General features: G+C 36.5%; 1 protein-coding gene across 5 annotated transcripts in view; it reads left to right on the top strand.

Annotated features, from left to right (window-relative positions):
• The window catches only part of AKT3 (AKT serine/threonine kinase 3), a 328,499-nt gene that overhangs the window by 262,906 nt on the left and 46,663 nt on the right, over positions 1 to 18,930 (top strand). For all 5 annotated transcript variants that reach the window (XM_070501391.1, XM_044762924.2, XM_044762927.2 and 2 more), the window contains 3 exons: positions 1,152 to 1,280; positions 12,242 to 12,456; positions 18,476 to 18,563. In XM_070501391.1, coding sequence (XP_070357492.1) covers positions 1,152 to 1,280; positions 12,242 to 12,456; positions 18,476 to 18,563 — 432 coding nt within the window. The remainder of the gene's footprint in view (positions 1 to 1,151; positions 1,281 to 12,241; positions 12,457 to 18,475; positions 18,564 to 18,930) is intronic.

The following is an 18,930-nucleotide window of genomic DNA, read 5'->3' as shown; positions in this document are numbered from 1 at the left end:
GCATTATTTACAATAGCCAAGACGTGGAACCAGCCTACATGCCCAGAAACTGATGATTGGATAAAGAAGATGTGGTATATATACACAATGGAATACTACTCAGCCAAGAAAAAAGACGAAATTGGCCCATTCACAACAACGTGGATGGACCTCGAGGGCATTATGTTAAGCGAAATAAGTCAGTCAGAGAAAGACGAACTCTATATGACTCCACTCATAGGTGGAAATTAGTATATTGAGAAGGAGATCTGATCGGTGGTTACCAGGGAAAAGGGGGGGTGGGGAGAGGGCACGGAGGGGGAAGTGGTGTACCCACAATATGACTAACAAAAATGTACAACTGAAATCTCAAAAGGTTGTAATCTATCATAACATTAATAAAAATAAATAAATAAAAAAAAATAAATAAAATTAATAATTTTATCCTCTTTAAGTATTTTTTTTTTATTTTTATTTTTTTTCCGATGTACGTCATATTTCAAATTCTGGATACATTACATCCTGTTCACCACCTGAACACAAATTATAGTGCATCCCCTCACATGTGACCCTAATCAGCCCTTTTGCCCTCCCCCCTCCCCCCTTCCCGTATGGTAGCCACCAGTCCAATCTCCAGTGCTATGTTTTGTTTTGTTTTTTTGTCGTTTTTATCTTCTACTTGTGAGTGAGATCATATGGTATTTGACTTTCTCCCTCTGACTTATTTCACTCAGCATAATACCCTCAAGGTCCATCCATGTTGTCACAAATGGCTGGATTTCATCATTTCTTATGGCTGAGTAGTAGTCCATCGTGTATAAATACCACATCTTCTTTATCCATTCGTCCCTTGATGGGCACCTAGGTTGCTTCCAAGTCTTGGCTATTGTGTATAATGCCGCAATGAACATAGGGGTGCAAGTATCTTTATGCCTTTGTGTTTTCAAGTTCTTTGGATAAATACCCAGCAGTGGAATAGCTGGATCATATGCATGTTTCTTTTTAAAGATGAGCTAGGAAGCTACAGGGTTTGTATGTACTGAAAGTTCTGTTAGCTACAACTTTGTCCTCTTTCCAGAATAACTTACATATCATTCAATAACTTTTCAAAGCAGTATTTTCCTATTTTTGAAGACTATGGAACAAATTATGTCATTTTTCTTACTATGCAGTTGGAGAATTTGATGCTGGATAAAGACGGGCACATAAAAATTACAGATTTTGGACTTTGCAAAGAAGGGATCACAGATGCCGCCACCATGAAGACATTCTGTGGAACACCAGAATACCTGGCACCAGAGGTAGGTTGTGGTTCCCTTCTTGGGAAAAAATAACATTGACATAATGTTTTGCAATGTGAACCATTTAAGCATTAAAAAAAATTGTAAGACCTAGATTTCAAGAGGAATCAAATCTATTTTGGTCTCATCTGTTTAATGTATTTATTATAAGGCAAGAAAGAATATGTAGAAATTAAATTCTATAAACTTTATGAGCACAAAGGTACTAACTATAATAGAGTAAGAAATTTTTATTTCTTGGCCATATACATTTTGTTCCTTGATTATGCCCATTTTGATTCATTTATTAAAAGAGAATAATTGAATGACTTCAACAAGAATGTTTACAGTTTTATAAACCATCTTGGATTTTCCTTAGAAACAAAAAATGATAATTTGGATTTGTAGTAATGTGCATTTTTATACTTCATTATTTGAAAATATTTCATTGAGAAAGTTAATGAAATGGCAGTGGCTTCATTTTGGAGTTCATGCCAAAGCAAGCTCCAACCTGTGACCTCCCCATGCTGAAGGTTCCACAAGAATTCATTGATTTGTTTATTCAACAACTATATATTATGTGTCTGCTATGTGTTGGGTATTTTTTAGGGCGATATGGTTACGGGAACAAGACACAAAGGATCCAGCTCTCAGGGAACTTACTTGTGATGGAGGGCTACAGAATAAAAATAAATAAACCACATCATGTCATGTAATGAATAAGTACTAGGAAGAAAAAAAGACTTGATAAAGGGGTGGTGTGGTGTGGTGACTCAAATAGTGTTCACGTTTCCATTGCTGTGTCACATGCCACTCCAGAGCTTACTGGTGAGAAACACCATTCTGTGTGATGGTGATTCTGAGTCAGGAGTGCAGCAGGGGACAGCGGGGGTGGCTTGTCTCTGCTCACAGGATGTGGGGCCTCAGCCAGAAGAACTGCAGGAGGGAGGCAACGCTGGCTGAAGGCTGGAGTCGGGAAGCATCTTTGTTCCCATGTCTGACAGTTGATGCTGGCTGTCAACTGGTACCCTAGCAGGGCTATCAACAGGATTGTCTGTGTGCAACCTTAGCCTCTGCGCATGGCTGGGCTTCCTCATAACAAGATGGCTGCAGGGTAGTCAGACTTCTTTGGCTCTGGATTCTAAAAGTGAATGTCCGGGGTAACAAGTTAGAAGCTGCATCTTTTTTTTTCCCCCACCTAGTAAACCATCAAGAAATGTTTTATTAGTTTTTTTTGAAAATTTCTTTTCTTAGTACATTTTTTATAATTTTATTACAGTATAAGTCACATACCATAAAATTCAGCCTTTTAAAGGACAGATTAGTGATTTTTAGTATGTTCACAAAGTTGTGCAACCATCACCTACTGTCTAATTCCAGAATATTTTCATCACTCCAACAAAGAAATCCCATACCCATTAGTTCCCTGGCCTCCCCTCCCCCTAGGCAACTACTAGTCTACTTTCTGTCTCTATAGATGTACCTATTATGGACATTTCCTATAAATGGAATCATATAATACGTGGCCTGTTGTGCCTGGCTTCTTTCGCTTAGCGTAGTGTTTTCAAGATTCATCCATGTGTTAGCATGTTATCAGTACTCCATTCCTTTTTATTGCCAAATGATACTCCATTGTATGGACATACCACATGTTGTTTATCTGTTAAGCAGTTGATGGACATTTGGGTTGTTTCCACTTTTTGGCTGTAATGCTGCTGTGAATTTTCGTGTATGCATCTCCTTTTATGACCTGGTTTCAGAAATTACACGACATAATTTCTGTCATATGCTTGCAGTTAAGCAGTCCTAAGCCTACACAGATTTAAGGGACAGTGACATTGACCCCACCTCTCAATGGTAGAAGAGCGCGTGAGATGGGAGATGATGTTGCAGCTACCTTTGGAAAATATAATCTTCTGTAAATGGGATGTTCAGGGAAAGTGATGTTTGACCAGAGACCTGAATGCAAGGAAGGAGGCAGCTGTTGCCTAAATAGAGGGGAAGAACTTTACAAACACAGAGAGTAGCTGCAGTAAAGCCCTGAGGCAGGAGCACGCTCGGTTCTCCCTCAGACTCTGAGAAGGCTAGTGTGGCTGGAACCGCACGGGGAGGCCTTGCTCTGTGCTGAGTGCGGGCTGCGATTCAGTGAGCACGGGCTATGTGCCATCTGCTAGATAAGTGCGTGGCATATTTGAATAACCTTTTGTAATAGCAAACTTGATCTTTTTAAAGGTGATGGAACTGAGGATCAGAATTTTTTTAAAAAAATATATTCTGGGGGCCGGCCCTGTGGCCGAGTGGTTAAGTTCATGTGCTTCACTGCAGCAGCCCAGGGTTTCGCCAGCTAGGATCCTGGGCATGGACTTGACACCGCTCATCAAGCCATGCTGAGGTGGCGTCCCACATGCCACAACTAGAAGGACCCACAACTAAAAATACACAACGATGTACCAGGGGGCTTTGGGGAGAAAAAGGAAAAAAATAAAATCTTTAAAAATATATATATATGTATATATATATATTCTGTACACAGCTAGGAGGTGGTGGAGACAGAATTAGGATTCTAACTAGATTTGTCTTATGAAACCTACTTTGACTTTTTAACTATATACATCATGGCCCCCAAGAGTCACAATTTCAAGGCCACTTAGACATGTAAATAATTGTAATTTTAAAATGGATAATTTGTAAATACTCAACAGGAAAAAGTAACCAAAAGAAATTAGGAAGTAGGAATACATTTAGAATGATACCCGCATTCCTCATACATGGAGTAACTCATACCAGTTTATTACCATAATAGTTCTTTTCTACTAGAGATTAAATTTACATTTCAACAATGTTGAGTTACTATAAACAAGTGCTAATAATTTGAAATACAGTAAATTTCCAACTATTATTTTCTTGAGGGGTGCCAAAAATACCATTTTCTCTGTTACAAATCTGGAGTTTACAATTCTCCATTTTTGTGGAGATTTTAGAAACACTATTCCTTGTTTATTCAAATACAAGATCGTATTTTCTAGACCAGGATTGTTCTTGTGAATGTCATGAACAACAAATTCTTTGTTCTCTGGAGTTCAGTTACCGTCCTGTAGATTTGCCTTGGATGATGATAGCCCGCATTTAGAATAACAAAATTAGTTGTGTCACAATTAGGGGAGACTATTTCTGAAGAAGATAAATAGATCTCATTTCAGAGGCAGATGATCTCCTAAGAAACAAAGACTGTTTTATATGCAAATGTCATCAACTGAAGAACAAAACCAAGAATTTAATGCAAGAGTCCCGTTGTTTCTAAATAGAAAGTTTACAATTCACAAGAAATTTTCAATTTCTTTTTCAAGACAAATAAGAAAACATTTCTGTTTACCTTTTTTTAAAAATATTGCGAAAGTCTAGCCTTTAAAAGCAGCTTATATCCCCATGGCTGATACATGTTGATTCATAATTGAAATCTTGGCACCTTGTTTTTATAGGGTAGAGTGACCATTATAGTTACCATCTGAGGATGACAAATCGTGACACAACTAATTTCTCATGCGGTTCTAATTTAAGTATTTGTGTCAAACCCTAGATTTTTGTTAAATCGGGGTAACTTTGGATGTGTTTACTCTTACTCTTAAAACAAGAATTTAAGTCCTCTCTCCTCTCCAGTATGGACCATTTCACTGAAGAACATTCATTCATAAAGGAATATTTATTGAACATTTATTAGGTGTTGTGCATTGTGTTAGGTGCTAGGAATACAAAGATAGTAAGAAATGGTTTTTGTCCTCAAGTAGCTTGCTGCTTACTAAGATGGTAAAGATATGGAAAATTATTGCTGTGCAAGAAAAGAGTAGCTTTACTGGAGTTATGTACAGTGTAGTAAAGGAGAAGGAAGGGTGCGTGCACCTGCTGAGAGGATCCAGTGGCAGTAAATGGGAAGCAGGAAAAGAAGAACCTGGACACATGGGTCGAGAGGGGCATGCAGAGGAGTTTAGATTTGATCTCACAGATGAGGGAAAATCACCTTTGAAGTGAGAGCAAGGCAGTAATGTGGTCAGATACACGTGGTCGGAGTTAGGAAGGGCTTCGCAAGACGCTGAAACCAGCCTCTGCCCTCTGCTTGGGGGGAGGTCTCTCGCTTCTTTGAACCCAGAAATTCCTAGTCCATGCCATTATGAACGCCAGACTTTTCTTGGCAGTATATTAGGAGTGGTTGTTTATCAGAGCTGGAACACATTCCTGAGTACCAATTCTCTGTCAGTGTTTTCCCTTCTCTTCTCTTGGAGAGGACTTGTTTTCTCATTGTGGAGAGATCTTATTGCAGCCTGTACCTCATCTAGTGTGGTCATCCTTTACCCTTTGAGTTGTTTTGATCTGGTAGAAATGCTTTGCTGTTTGAAGATAGATGAAGGATATTTAATCGATACCTCAAAAAGGAGTTAGAAATCAGTTCCAAACCGATTTATTAACTGTCCTGTGTATCAGACACAGCTGACTTTTAGATAAACTTAAATTTTAAATGAACTTAAGTTTCTTTGTGGCAAAGACCACCAGACAAGATAAGTCTGATAGTATAAAAATGCCATTTGTTGAAAAAAGGATATTTTCAAAAGTATTTCTTCTCTTACTGCTTTTGATGTAGAATTATAGCTCTTTATCGTTAAAGAGAAAAATCATGTCTTTTTTTTTAAGAAGTTGCGGAGATACAGTCCAAGTAGGCATAAGCTATGAGTGTGCTGTATCTCCAAAACTGCTTCAGTGTATTCAGGTTTCAATGAGTGTTTTTTTGCTCTTATGTTAGAAGGAAATAAACTTGACCTGCCATACATTATGGGCCATAAGATATTGTGAGGCGATTTTGTTTTTGCAATCTATACCATATTTCCACACCCAGAAATTATAAAGGAAATTAGAAATCACGTATAAAGTCTTACTGTTGGATTTGATTATTGGGCCTGGCTCTCGTTGAATCCAAACCGTTTTATGCAGCGCTAATTATTGGAGTCTCAGCTTCGCTCTTGAGTTAGCAGTACCTGATCAACTTCCCAACTGTAAACCAGTCTGAAAATCAAATGGAGCTCACATGCAAGACCCAACAAAATTAAAAGTGTTAAGTACGTTTTGGCAGTTCACTTTTATTATGCCCAGTCCTCAAATGTACCAGCAGATAATCATCTGAATGTTAGTTATTTCTCACATGCTTATGTGATCACGCAAAAAGTACATGCTAAAAAGAAGCAGATGGTGACAGATGGGGAAGGTTGAATAAGGTGGTTTGGAAACCTAGAGAAATGCACTTCTGTAATAGTGTAAAAATAAAAATTATTTGATAATCAAGTTAGGACTAACAAAAAGATTGCATACAATGACTTGATTGTTGGAAAATATATAGCGTCTAGTTGTGGTTGCTATTCAGAAAAAAAAGTATACAATTTTATTTCGTATAAGTGTAAAATATTTTTTTCAGTGGCTGAAAATGCATTTTTGGATGCATTCTTGGTTTTCAGAACCTCATTTTTAGAAAACAGTCCCTTGCTGTCATTTTATTCACTTTTCTTTTGAAAAGATATCTTTAATGTCTTTTATATAATACATGGTTTGAAAATATCTGAAATAGATCAGAATATTTTGATAACTACTTTGGTACAAAGATTTGCTCAAAGTTGTTGTGACACGATATAGATAATAGCACAAATGGAAGTTAAATTCTCTATATATTTAAAGCCAAAGATATACATTAACTTATTCAGAAGGAGTTGAGAGAATCCTATCAATTAAGGGTAAAGATAGTTGCTAGCATGGAGTGGTGTAGTTGGGGGAGGAGTTGAAACCTAAATTGGTTTAAATGTATTAAATGCAATTTTATTTGTTTATTTTAAATACAACAAAAAATAAGTGTAAGAGACATTATTTTATGGGCTCTTGACAATGTTGTCTTTAGGAGATTTTAAGAGAAATGAATGAGGCCAAAGTTACATATGTTTTCACATTTAATCTGTAGGTAAAAATAGTAGCACACGTAGTTAGATTTTGCTTAGCCCTTGGACAAAATTCTATTTCTAACAGATTGTGAAACTAAGTCTTCAAACTTCTAAGCTTTTTGTAAAAATAAAAGTTATTTTAGCCAACTTTCTAAAACTGTGCCCGTCCCTGGTATTTTACTTAATTACTAATAATTCATGTGACACCTGTCCTCTTAAGGTATTTTTGAAAACCCTCATCTTTCTCACGGTTCTGAGAAGTTCTCATCACCAGCACTGAGGGCAGAATTAAGTAGAGGAGCACTAGTTAGTGCAGATAGCAGTCGTTGGCTTTATTGTCGGAGTTCACATTTAAGAACTTCCAGCTGTCATATGAGGTAGCTTACTATCTATACTGTTGCTAGATAATGTTAAAAACCATCCCATTTTGTCCCCAACTTGGATGCTGTTTCACTGTGGACTAGAATGGTATCTTTTAGTTCAGTGTCACTGTCTCTCCGTGTTTACACTCAACGGCTCTACTCCCCTGGAGCTCTGTCAGTTCCTGGCATAATTATTCCTCACCTACAGTTCTCTTCAGGGTTACGTGGGCTTTGGCTTTGACAGTCAGAATGTTTGCATTCAGTACTTTGGAGTGGTTCTAGTTTCAGCACAAAGTTTAATTTTAAATTCTCTGAAGCATAAGAACATATATAAAACTAATCCTAACTGGGAGCATTAGTGATTACCTGGAGCATTCTACAGTGTCTAATTTTACTTGGGTAACAAAGACCCAGTTTCTTGGAATCCAATACTGTCTATTTCTTCAGGATAAAAAGGAAGTATAGACATCTCTGAGAAGATATGTGTAAGTGTGATTTAATCACCTGTATTGTATCCGTTTAGTTTTTCTCTTGCTCAAGAATGTTGCCTGTTCTAACCAGAGATTGCTTTGAGAGTGTGCTGTAGGATGTGTGCAGATGCTTGTGTGTGAGCGCTAGGAAGTGGCCATGGCGCTTACAGCATCCTCATTCACAGTGAATGCCAGTTACAGCTTCAGATTAAGAATTATTAGAGTAGCTGAGAACTGGACATAAAAATATGCTTATGAAGAAAATGCCATGAAACCATGAAATTCGTAATTCTTATGAAATATATACTTCTCCTGAAGCTACAATACAATTTAGAATCTGAATTAGAAGATTTGTGTGGTTTTTCCTTTTAGCAAATTCCTGTGATGTTAAGAATATGTAAAGGATTTCCATAAAGATAAAATGTATATAAATGTGTGTTTATGTATAAAACACACACATCAGTTACCTGAAATATAAGGTTACCAGAAAAAAAAAATTTTTTTGCAGTAGTGGTAAGTTGGTTCATCCAAGTTCTCAGTTTACTTTCACAACATAGGTGTGCAGACAGTTTGTTTAGATGTTTAATTTTTTCCCATCTGTTCTGCCAGGATTACTGATTGAGCAGGAAGCCACGCCAGGGCACACGTAGCCTCCTTGCAGTTGCATGCCTTGGGTGCACTGTGTGGCTGCCGCACCAGCTGAGAGAGGTGTCCCTCCGGCCCCCCAGTAAACCCCCATTGGTAGAAGAATATTGGAATGAACAAGTTTTTTGAAAGTGCCATTAGCCAAATAAATGTTTATGTTAGGAAATTTAATTGATGGTATCATTTCAAAATACATAGTTTATTATTAGTATCATTCATTGAAATTAGTGACCATTCAAGAGCTGTTCATGGTGACTTTAACTCACCCGGCTGTTTTATAAATGAAAGCGTCTATATCAAACGGTACCAAATATTAATCAGATATTGCCAGAATATTAATAATAATTGGTACTTATTGTGACTTCCTTGAATCTTAGGTTTTATTATGTCAGCAGGTGAAGCCATCTCTGGCCCCCAGTGGAAAAACGGAAACTAAGCCTGGTTTCCTAGAGTTTGTGCTCTGTTTGGTTGTTGGATTTGATGTTACTTATCATTATTTTTTCACGTTTATGTTTCTTTTAGTGTTCCAAATCCCCACTTGTCCTTTATCTCTGGACATTTGTTTGTAGTGCAGTTATAAAGTAGAGCTGCCTCTGTGGTTACAGAGGACTGTGGGCATGGAAGGAAACAGGACATGTCTGCATTCATGGTTAAACCTGGGGTTCAGTTAAACGTCAGCAACACTGACTGTCTTTGGATGAAGTCTTCAAGATAAGTGTTTTACTGGATTATTTCTCTCGGGCAGGTTTTCCCCTACATTTACGTCCAAGTTGTCCGTGTTTCACTGTAATGGAGTTGAAGTGTTCTTTGCTGTTGGTGTACCCCTTCATTACCATGATCAGACCCTGTGCATCAGCCCCTCATGATAACCAGGAAGTAAATTATCCTTTTTGGTAGAAAAAAATCATCAGAGGTGTCTAGAAGGAATTGCAACTCTTAGGTTAAAGAATGTAAATTTTATACGTTACTGTAATTTTGGAAAAAGAAGTGCTTTGAGTAAGGGAGAAAAATTATCTTCCAAAAATTATATAAAAGAGGCTGTGGATTTTAATTTTACTCTGGAATTTCTAGAGTATTTCAAAGTATTGTGTTTTGAAATAATTTAAATTGAAGGCAAGAGAAAGAAACAGGGTAACATGTTTTATAGTATATATCCACGTAGAATATTACAATCACTTTTATTTTTATTTCCTGTGTATTTCATCTTCCAGCTGTTTGGAGGTAGGAGTTGACCAGAAGCCTTTCTTTTTAATCAATAGCAAAGACTCAGAGAAGAGTGCTGGCTGAGTTGTTAGGTTATTTTCTCCTCCATGTTGCTGAAGTTTACGTGTCAGTAAGACAGTACGTTACATCAGATTTGTTCAGTTCGAGTGAGACAGCAGACAGTTCTAATTGCAGCATTATGTATCTGTACATCAATTAAAGCACGGATGTTCGGAAGCAAAACCACTTATTTTGAGAATCAGTGTTCATTTTACAAAGCTAAATAAAATATATTTTATCAAACAGATTTTTTTACAATGCAGTTTTATTTTTCAGTTGCTTATTTCTCTTCACAAATAAAACCCTTTTTTTATGTACTCACTTTCCCTTCTGGCTTCAAACCAGGTATTTAAACAAAAATAAAGGATTGCCAGTTTTGCCAGCTGGGGATGAGAACCCGGCTGGTGAAATGTGGGTTCGGAAGGCAGTTAATCCAGCTTTTATGCTTTTTATGGTTTTATGAAAAAAGAGGTTAAAAACCACATTTGGCTCTTTTTCGTATGTGCCACTGTTTTGTTGGTGTTGTAGGAATGCATAAAAGATTACTTAGATTTTAAAATTTGTTGTCATTAAGTAAAATACTGCGTCTATTAGATAAAGGCCCACAAACAGTACATTCTGCTAATTGCATGTGAGATAGATTCTTGGAAAATCAAAAGTCACTGCTATTTAAAAATTATATAGACAGCATTTCCTTTAAGTACACGAGTAGTTTCTTCTACTTCTTTAGGTTATTTCTTGTTTTTTGTATGTTCTCAGGTTACTCATTTCAAACAAGTAGAAATTTGAAATATTTTTGGCTAAATATAGGAACTAGAATTTGATTTTTTTCCTGAAAATATTTTGCTTAGTTTGTGGTTTGCAAAAGATTTTTGGAAAAACATAGGAACTGGGCTTGTGTTTCTGTCTTGCCAGTGCAGCTCCTAGTCTTCAGCCACAAAACAGACAATGATGCAATTGAAGTAAAAAATCTTTCATAACATTTGAAGAACACTACTGAAGAGATCTTTAAGCAACAGTTTTTTCTTGAGAATGTGTTCTCCATCTTTAAATACCTTGTTTACCACAGTGCCTTTCGTCATAGTATTTATAGATAATCATCGTGTAACTGTCAAAAATACCATGTGCAATTGTATGAAATTATTGGTAAATTTTGAATGAAAGTCACAGAGAAGTAATCTTCAACAACGCATTTCCTTAAGTCAAACTAAGAAAGTTTGGAACATGAGTACTACTTTGTTGTGTATCAAATTTTCTCTTAGGTAATCAGTTATGAGATTTTTTAATTGATAAATTTCATGTGTATGGTTTTTTGATCTGTTTTTCCCGAAGCTAAGAGGATTAGATAAAGTAAGCTTTAAGATTATTCAAATACAGTAACTTAAAATAAAATATTGAAAGTTCCAAAGAAATGAAGAAAATTCTACTAGGTGAGGACTTAGCAAGTAGAAAGGGAAAGTCTGATTTCTCCCAGGACAAGGGGCAAGTTCCCACATTCCCGTTTGAGCAGGTTGCGCTAACATAGCCTACCTGATACTTTCATATCATTTCTTACTAAATTTATTTGGCATGTCATGTATTTCAGCAAACAAATTTAAGGGCACATCCCACCCAGATATTGAGTCCATAACTTTTGTTGTTTGTGTGTAACAGGAGTTTTTGTTTGAGGTACTAAAGCTTTGGACGCTAAACTTGATCGCGACCCGAACAGTAGATCTTTGTGTTCACTCCGTTGACTACATATTTCCTGAAAGAGTGTAACTGTGTGGGGCTCCAGAAGTTTTCACATTTGTGTTCATGGTTGTCATGCCCTGTCCTCTCCTCTGTTACAGCCTTTGTTTCCTCCTGTCTCTCACTGTCTGGTTTGTATTTCTTCGTTCTTAATGCAGGAGTGTGTAAGGCACATTCTGTGCTCTCTAATCAGCATAGCTCAGCTCTAGGTTGTTACTTAACGTCCACATTAGTGGAACCGGAATGAAAAATTAAGCTGGCCTAAGAGAAAATATGAAAACATGCTAACGATTTTCATTTGATCCTTAGTGCATTCATATTCTCATTTCTTTGCAATTTGTTGTGTGACCTATCCCTTTTTTTGTACACTGACCTTTCCTGGATATGTATTGAACATTCCACATATTTGGTGTGAAGATGTCAGAATAGCCTACCTACGCTTTGAAAGTTAGGATTCAATTTTATGTAAAAATCTTATGTTTTATAAATAATGCTTTAAAAGTTAATGTGTAATAATTAATCACTGGTTTCACTTTTAGGTGTTAGAAGATAATGACTATGGCCGAGCCGTGGACTGGTGGGGCCTAGGGGTTGTCATGTATGAAATGATGTGTGGGAGGTTGCCTTTCTACAACCAGGATCATGAGAAACTTTTTGAACTAATACTAATGGAAGACATTAAATTTCCTCGAACACTCTCTTCAGATGCAAAATCATTGCTTTCAGGGCTCTTGATAAAGGATCCAAATAAACGGTAAGCAAAAATAACACTCAGTGTGTTACTGTTGAATGTGGTTAGAAATTGTGATATGGAAATTCATTCAAATATAACTAACTCCAAGAAGCAATGTATTTGGTATAGACATCTTCCCACTGAGATGCTGACTTATTTTTAACTGCATAATATAGAACATTTTTTTAAATTTCCTCAACTCTTTCCTAACTTGGAAATTTTATGCAGATTTTACCAAATAAGGATTGGAGAGTTTTATTATCCATTTTATGAGTGAGAAGTTTCTTAATTGCCCTGGTGCTTGCTATTGTGGGGATCCGAGGATCCTTTTTCCTCCTTTCAGTCTGTGGGCCTTTATATTTCTGCTGATTTACATTATAGAAAGAACAAAACTGTCTCTACACTCTCCTCCCGCCCCAACAACCTATGTTAACATATCTAAGTGCTTTTTTGATTTGTCATTTGAAGATATTCTTTCCGATGCGTGGCTGAAAGGATTACTGGCAAAAAAAATCTTTACACACTTGTGTTTCTATTTTTGTAGCTACAGCCATGACCTGAAGAATCCTAGAGCCCTTTGTTTAAAGAGCTGCAGTATTCTTTGTTGATGTTTGTGTAATCATTTACACATACATTTTATGTCATCTATGAAAGAACTATTAGTTTTAAAATATCCGTTAATATGTGTTTGTGCCTATATGTATTTGTGTGTTTATAGCCATCCTTGCATCTATATCTATATCTATAGATATATATGTATCAGTATTTCTCTGAAAACCTCTTAGATCTTAAGTATCTTGAGGATAGACCATTTCATATACTGTTGAATCTTCCATAACACCTCACATAATGTTTTTTTACTATGTTATATTTATGGTAGATGCTCAGTATGTATTTATTGGCAAACTGAATTAATGAGTGAAGGAATAAATGAACCCTAAAATGTGGGCATTGTCTACCTTAGAGATGGTTTTCCTTACTTGCTTTTAGCTTTTAAATGTAGGAGGAACGTGATTTTCCTTTAACAGAAATAAGTAAACATAACTTTTTTTTTTTTGCGTTGTGGAGGACCATTCAAAAATGTGTTTCATGATCACATAACTGAGATCTTACGTCATGTTCGTAAAGTAATTTTGTTTTCTTTTTTAGGGCATTTGCATGTCTGTTCTCTCCCTTGCTTTTTCAGTAGCCTTGTAGAGTTGATAGGGGAGATGTTATTCTCAGTTCCATTTCATTGAAGAGAAAATAGAGGCCCCGAGAGGGGAAGTGATTTATTGTAGGTCTCACAGGAACTTTGTGTCAAGCAAGAGTAGAAATCAAGTTCCTTGGTGCCTATTTGATATTTCTTATGTTTCTTATTTACAATGCATCAATTTCTCAGTTGTTTCAGGTTTTGAAACGTGTTCCATTTAACGTGATTATTTCACAATTAATGTAACAAGGGTACTTGGTGATCTTTAAACAGAACTAGGATTTCCATTTTATCTGCTTGATTTGGGGATCTCTTATTTGGCGTGGGTTTCAAGGGCAGTGAATTTTTATCTCATCCTTTCCTGCCTCCTCCAGGTAATTTTGACAAACCATTCCTTTGTCGTCCCCTCTGTAAGTGGCTGGTAGAACAAAATTGTGCTTATGGTTTTCATGTCTTTGTCTCATTCATTTTTTTATTGTCATCCACCTCCTACGCCCTTGGATAGCACATAGTAGGTACCTAATAATTATTGAATAAATGTGAGGTAAGTTTCTAGAATGTTAGTTGCCTGGTATGTAGGACAGCTCTTAAAGGTTTGCCCACCCAGGAGCTGGTGTCATCGAAAGAGAAGGTGTGTTATTTTCAATTGTCTGCTATTTCCTTTTATAGTAGATGTGTCAAGCTCCTCCACTGCTGCATTAAAATATTAGGAATGCAAGGATGAACAAGACGAACAATGTCTTGTCTAGGTGTTCAAATAATAATGTGGGGCACAGAACATATATTCACAGATGCTTGGGTTAAACTGCACACAAATTGCTATTGAAATTATTAGCTCTATTTAGGGGATTGGAAGACTTGAGCAGGCTCATGAAGGAGCTGGAATTGACAGTGGCGTTCATGCAGAGAAATTTACGTGTAAAGATCAGCTAGAATTGCAAATGAACGTGGCATTTGAGAAGTTCAGTGACTAGAGCGTGGAATATGAGTTGGGTAACATTGGGGGATGAAGCTGATATGTTAGATTGTAAGGACCTTATGTTTCTTCTTCTTAGAAAATATTTAATCTTTATTCAAAAGAGAATGAGAAGCCACTGTGTTATTAAAAGTAAGAGATGGTGTAATCAGATTTGTGTTGTGAAAAGGTAACTCTGGCACCTTTGTCATGGATGAATTAGAGCAGTGAAGGGGCAGGTGGGCAGAGCAGTTAGGAGTGCATATGGGATCGTCCAGATACAAGGTGGAGCTCTTTCTGAAGCAGTGGTAGAGAGTGATAAATAGAACTTTATGAATGGTAAAATACAGATGATGAGGCAGTGAAAGGAATTAGGGAAGCCTCTGAGGTTTCCAGCTTGGGGGACTAGTTTGGAGTCTAAGAATGGAGTCTTATTAACAGATAGGGAGTAAGGCAAAGGAGGAGGCTTGATGGGGTGCATGTTGATATTGGCTACACCGAGTCTCAGGTTTCTATGGAAGGCCTAGGTGGAAATGTCAAGTATGCAGCTGAAAATAGTACCAGCGCTTGATGAAAACACAGGAACTGGATATGTGGATTTGCGATGCTAGGAGGTAGCTGGTGCCATGAGAGTAGTGGAGAGAGTAGAGCATAAAGAGAAGAGCGCCCAGGACAGAATCTGGGAAACATCAACATTTAAGAGGTAGAAAGAAGAGAAAGAACCAACAAAGGATGCTGAAAGTCTTTGGAAACATAATCAAAGATAGCCTTGTAGTAAACCTGTTTTTATTATTCCTGTCCAACTATTTTAAATACTGCCTGAATTTTTCTGATACTCTTTACTGAATTGCCGTCAGTTCTAAGAAAGTTTGAACTATCATTTTGCTTTTATTTCCTATTCTCCATTACCTTGTGATCATTCTATTAGTATCTCCTTTATCCTATGCAGACTTTATAGGAAAAGCGTGACCTCACGTTGCATTCAGTAACACTAGAGAATATGAATTCCATGATGGTCCTGATAGTGACGAATCCATGGTAGCTGAGGATTTGGTTCGGCATTCTGATGTTGGAGTTTAGTATTCTTAGACATAAATATCTTAGTGCATATCATATTTTGATACTACTTTGAAGTCTTAAGTTGTATATTAGGGAGTTATTGACATTGAAATTTTTGCAGTTTCACACTTTGAAGAAGCTTGTGTTAAAGAATCTCTACCAGCTTCTAAAATGGCAGTCTAAGATTACATTCCTAGACTTTGCATAGTGTTTGTGGCCGATGAATATAGATCAGATGCTGGCTATGTCCACAGCCAGACTGTTACTAGAGAACTGAGGAGCGAACAAGAGTGAGTAACTGAAACTGGATTCCACCTTTTATTTACAAAATGATATGGTTCTCCACTCCAACTCCTACCTCACCCGCCATCTTATATATAATTCAAAATGAAAACAATATTGAAATAAACAGTAACATAAGTATAAAAAAATACAATGAACTTCTGATTTCTCTCACGCAGACTACTTTGCATACTTTGAAATGTTAAATTCTTTTCAGAAACATGTGTTTTGGTGTTTCTGCTTCTCTGGCTCCCTCAACACAAGCTTAAAATGCTCTTTGGATAATGTAATACTGATCTCTGCCCTCAAAAGAATTTGCAGTCGAGGGGGTAGGGGAGACACACGCGACCTGAAATAGAGTGAAGAAGAGCTATGCCAGGGCCTCAAGTGCTGAGTGTTAACTAAATATAGAATCGCCTGTCTGAAAGTCCCCAACGTGAACCAAGCTTTTCTGATCTGATCCTATCTAAAGGTTCCATATCAGGGGCCTGGTGCATTCTAGTATACAGATCTGTAGATAGGAGACCTGGATTGTGGGAGCCACAGGTCATCCCTAAAGACATTCAGATGTTAGCTGATTGTTTTATTTTCCATCCTGACAGTGTGTCGGAGGATCCTGGGTTCTTTCCACTCGTGTATTTCTTATACCTAATAATAACCAGAATTCATTAGAATTGTATAATTGTTTGTTTTCTATGACTTATTTGGTTTTTTTCCTACCCAGTGGTGTGTTGGAGTTGGCACATAGCAGCTCCTAAGAGCCAATTGTTGAATTTCAAGAATTTTGTGAGCTGGTTGTTTAATACAGTCATTATTAAAAGTTAGGTATATAAACTTATAAATTAAATCAAGAATATTAAAATCAAAGGTAGTAAATACTCAAAACTAATCACTCCTTAATAATTGTTACATTTTCCTATTGTCTGTGCTTTTGAGATTACTTACGTCTGTTGTACCTGTATAAAAATACTATAAAATGGTTTGCTTCTGCACATCTCTTCCCCTTCCTGTGTTGAGTGACATCAGGTTGAGGACTTGAAATTGGCCCTCATGAGAGTCATTTGCATCACCAGAATTGGCAAACACTTAAGTCAGGGCTTGATTTATTGTTTTGTTGATTGTTGAGACTTAAGAAAGTGACAGAGAAAATGTTAATAACAGAGGTTAAATTTTAAAGTTTGTTGTATCTGTAACCATTAAATTGTGAATAGCGCAAAGGGTGAGGAAATATTCTTCCACCATTCCAAAACTATTAGCCATTCGGCAAAGGGATCACTCCCATGACTGACAAACCAGTAAAGTTCTGACGTATTTCTCTGTTATTGTCGTTTCACCGTAGTCTTTACCATAAACAAAGATGTCAGCCATGCTCACATCGGAACTGCTCCTAAGGCAGCGCGTGGCTTTGGACTACAGCAAAAATAAGAGACGCTTTCTGTGAGGATTAATCGGTTAATTTACAATGAAGAACATTGTATATTTTATTAGTCTTTGTAAACGTTGTACTTAACATCCTTTATATCAGTAAAATTCGCAGTAAACTTATGTGTATGATATGCATATTACGCATGCCGAATTTCCCCTACAGAGCTGACTGTTAAGGGTTACCAGCACACGCCACTCCTAACCATGAGCAAGACCAAATAATGCTTGCTGTGTCAAATTCAGACTTAAATGGACTTCCTTTCTTTTCTTTTCCTCATTCTTTTTCTGTTCTTTTTTTCTCTCTTTTCCCTCTTTTCCCTGTCTCCTTTCTTCTCCGTTTTTTCTGTTTCTCTCATTCTTTCTTCGTAGTGACTAGTATGCACTATATGAAACTGAGGAATCCGTAAAACTCCTGAATTTCATATTGTGTCAGGTATCAGTTAAATAAGAGTACCTTCAAAGATGGGCGGAGTATTTTTACGTTTTGATATATATTGAAAATTGCATAGCAAATTACATTGTAATAATATTTCATAGATTAATAATATCATTTCTGTGGTAAATCATTTGAGATGTGAAAATAGTCTGAGTTTCTGTTTATTAGCAATGCTTTACAAATTGTTTTTCCTAACCAATTATTTAATCTTTTCAGAATTTATGTTAACAAGGGTGCACCTTGACTTGAGTCATTCTAAAATAAATTTGGTTTATAGCATTGACCATGATAGTAGCTGTCATTTGCTGTGCTAGGTACTCACCTATCTTATTTCCAACCCTTGCAATCACCCACCAGGCTGGTATTATTATCCCCACTCGACAGATGAGAAAACTGACATTAAGCAACTTTTTCGTCGTCACACATCTCGTAAGTTCGAGAGCTGGTTGCCTGTTTCAGGTTTGTCTCCAAAGACCGTGCTCTTTTCAGATACCATCCTGTCCTGAGGCCAGTTCTTGTTAAAGCACGATAGGGAAATTAGATCTTACAGAAAAAGCTTTTTATTTTTACGGCTGTTTATCACAAGGACTATTTTATCTCACAGAAAATTACATTTCACAAAAACTTACTGTTATGCATTGGGCATATGTAAATGTTTTATACTCATTTAATCTTATTTCTGTCCTCATAGCCTTGGTGGAGGACCAGATGATGCAAAAGAAATTATGAGACACAGTTTCTTTTCTGGAGTAAACTGGCAAGATGTATATGATAAAAAGGTAGGTTATCTTCATGGCGTAGTGTTTATATATTTTGGGTAAAATGAATTTACAGTGAAAAAGTTTTAAAATGAATAAAATTTATGATGTAATGATAGTTTTCATTTTTACTCTATCATTTAATTGAGTATTGAACTTCTTAGCACAAAATTTTATTGATATTTTTGACTCGCAAAATACAGCTTGAAATTTTATTCAATATGGTCAATTGATTTTTGTCTTAATCACAATAATTCATTAGTTTGCTTCTCACTGTTTCCTTAATTCAGAAAAAATAAAGACACCAACATTATGATATTCTTTAAGAAAACTAGCACAAATCGTAATTTTTTTTACCTTTATGTCTTTAACTTTAAAGTGGATATTC

The sequence above is a fragment of the Equus asinus genome, chromosome 30 (assembly GCF_041296235.1).
Source record: "Equus asinus isolate D_3611 breed Donkey chromosome 30, EquAss-T2T_v2, whole genome shotgun sequence".
In the NCBI taxonomy this organism is placed as follows: Eukaryota; Metazoa; Chordata; class Mammalia; order Perissodactyla; family Equidae; genus Equus; species Equus asinus.
This window is presented reverse-complemented; position numbering and strand designations above follow the sequence as displayed.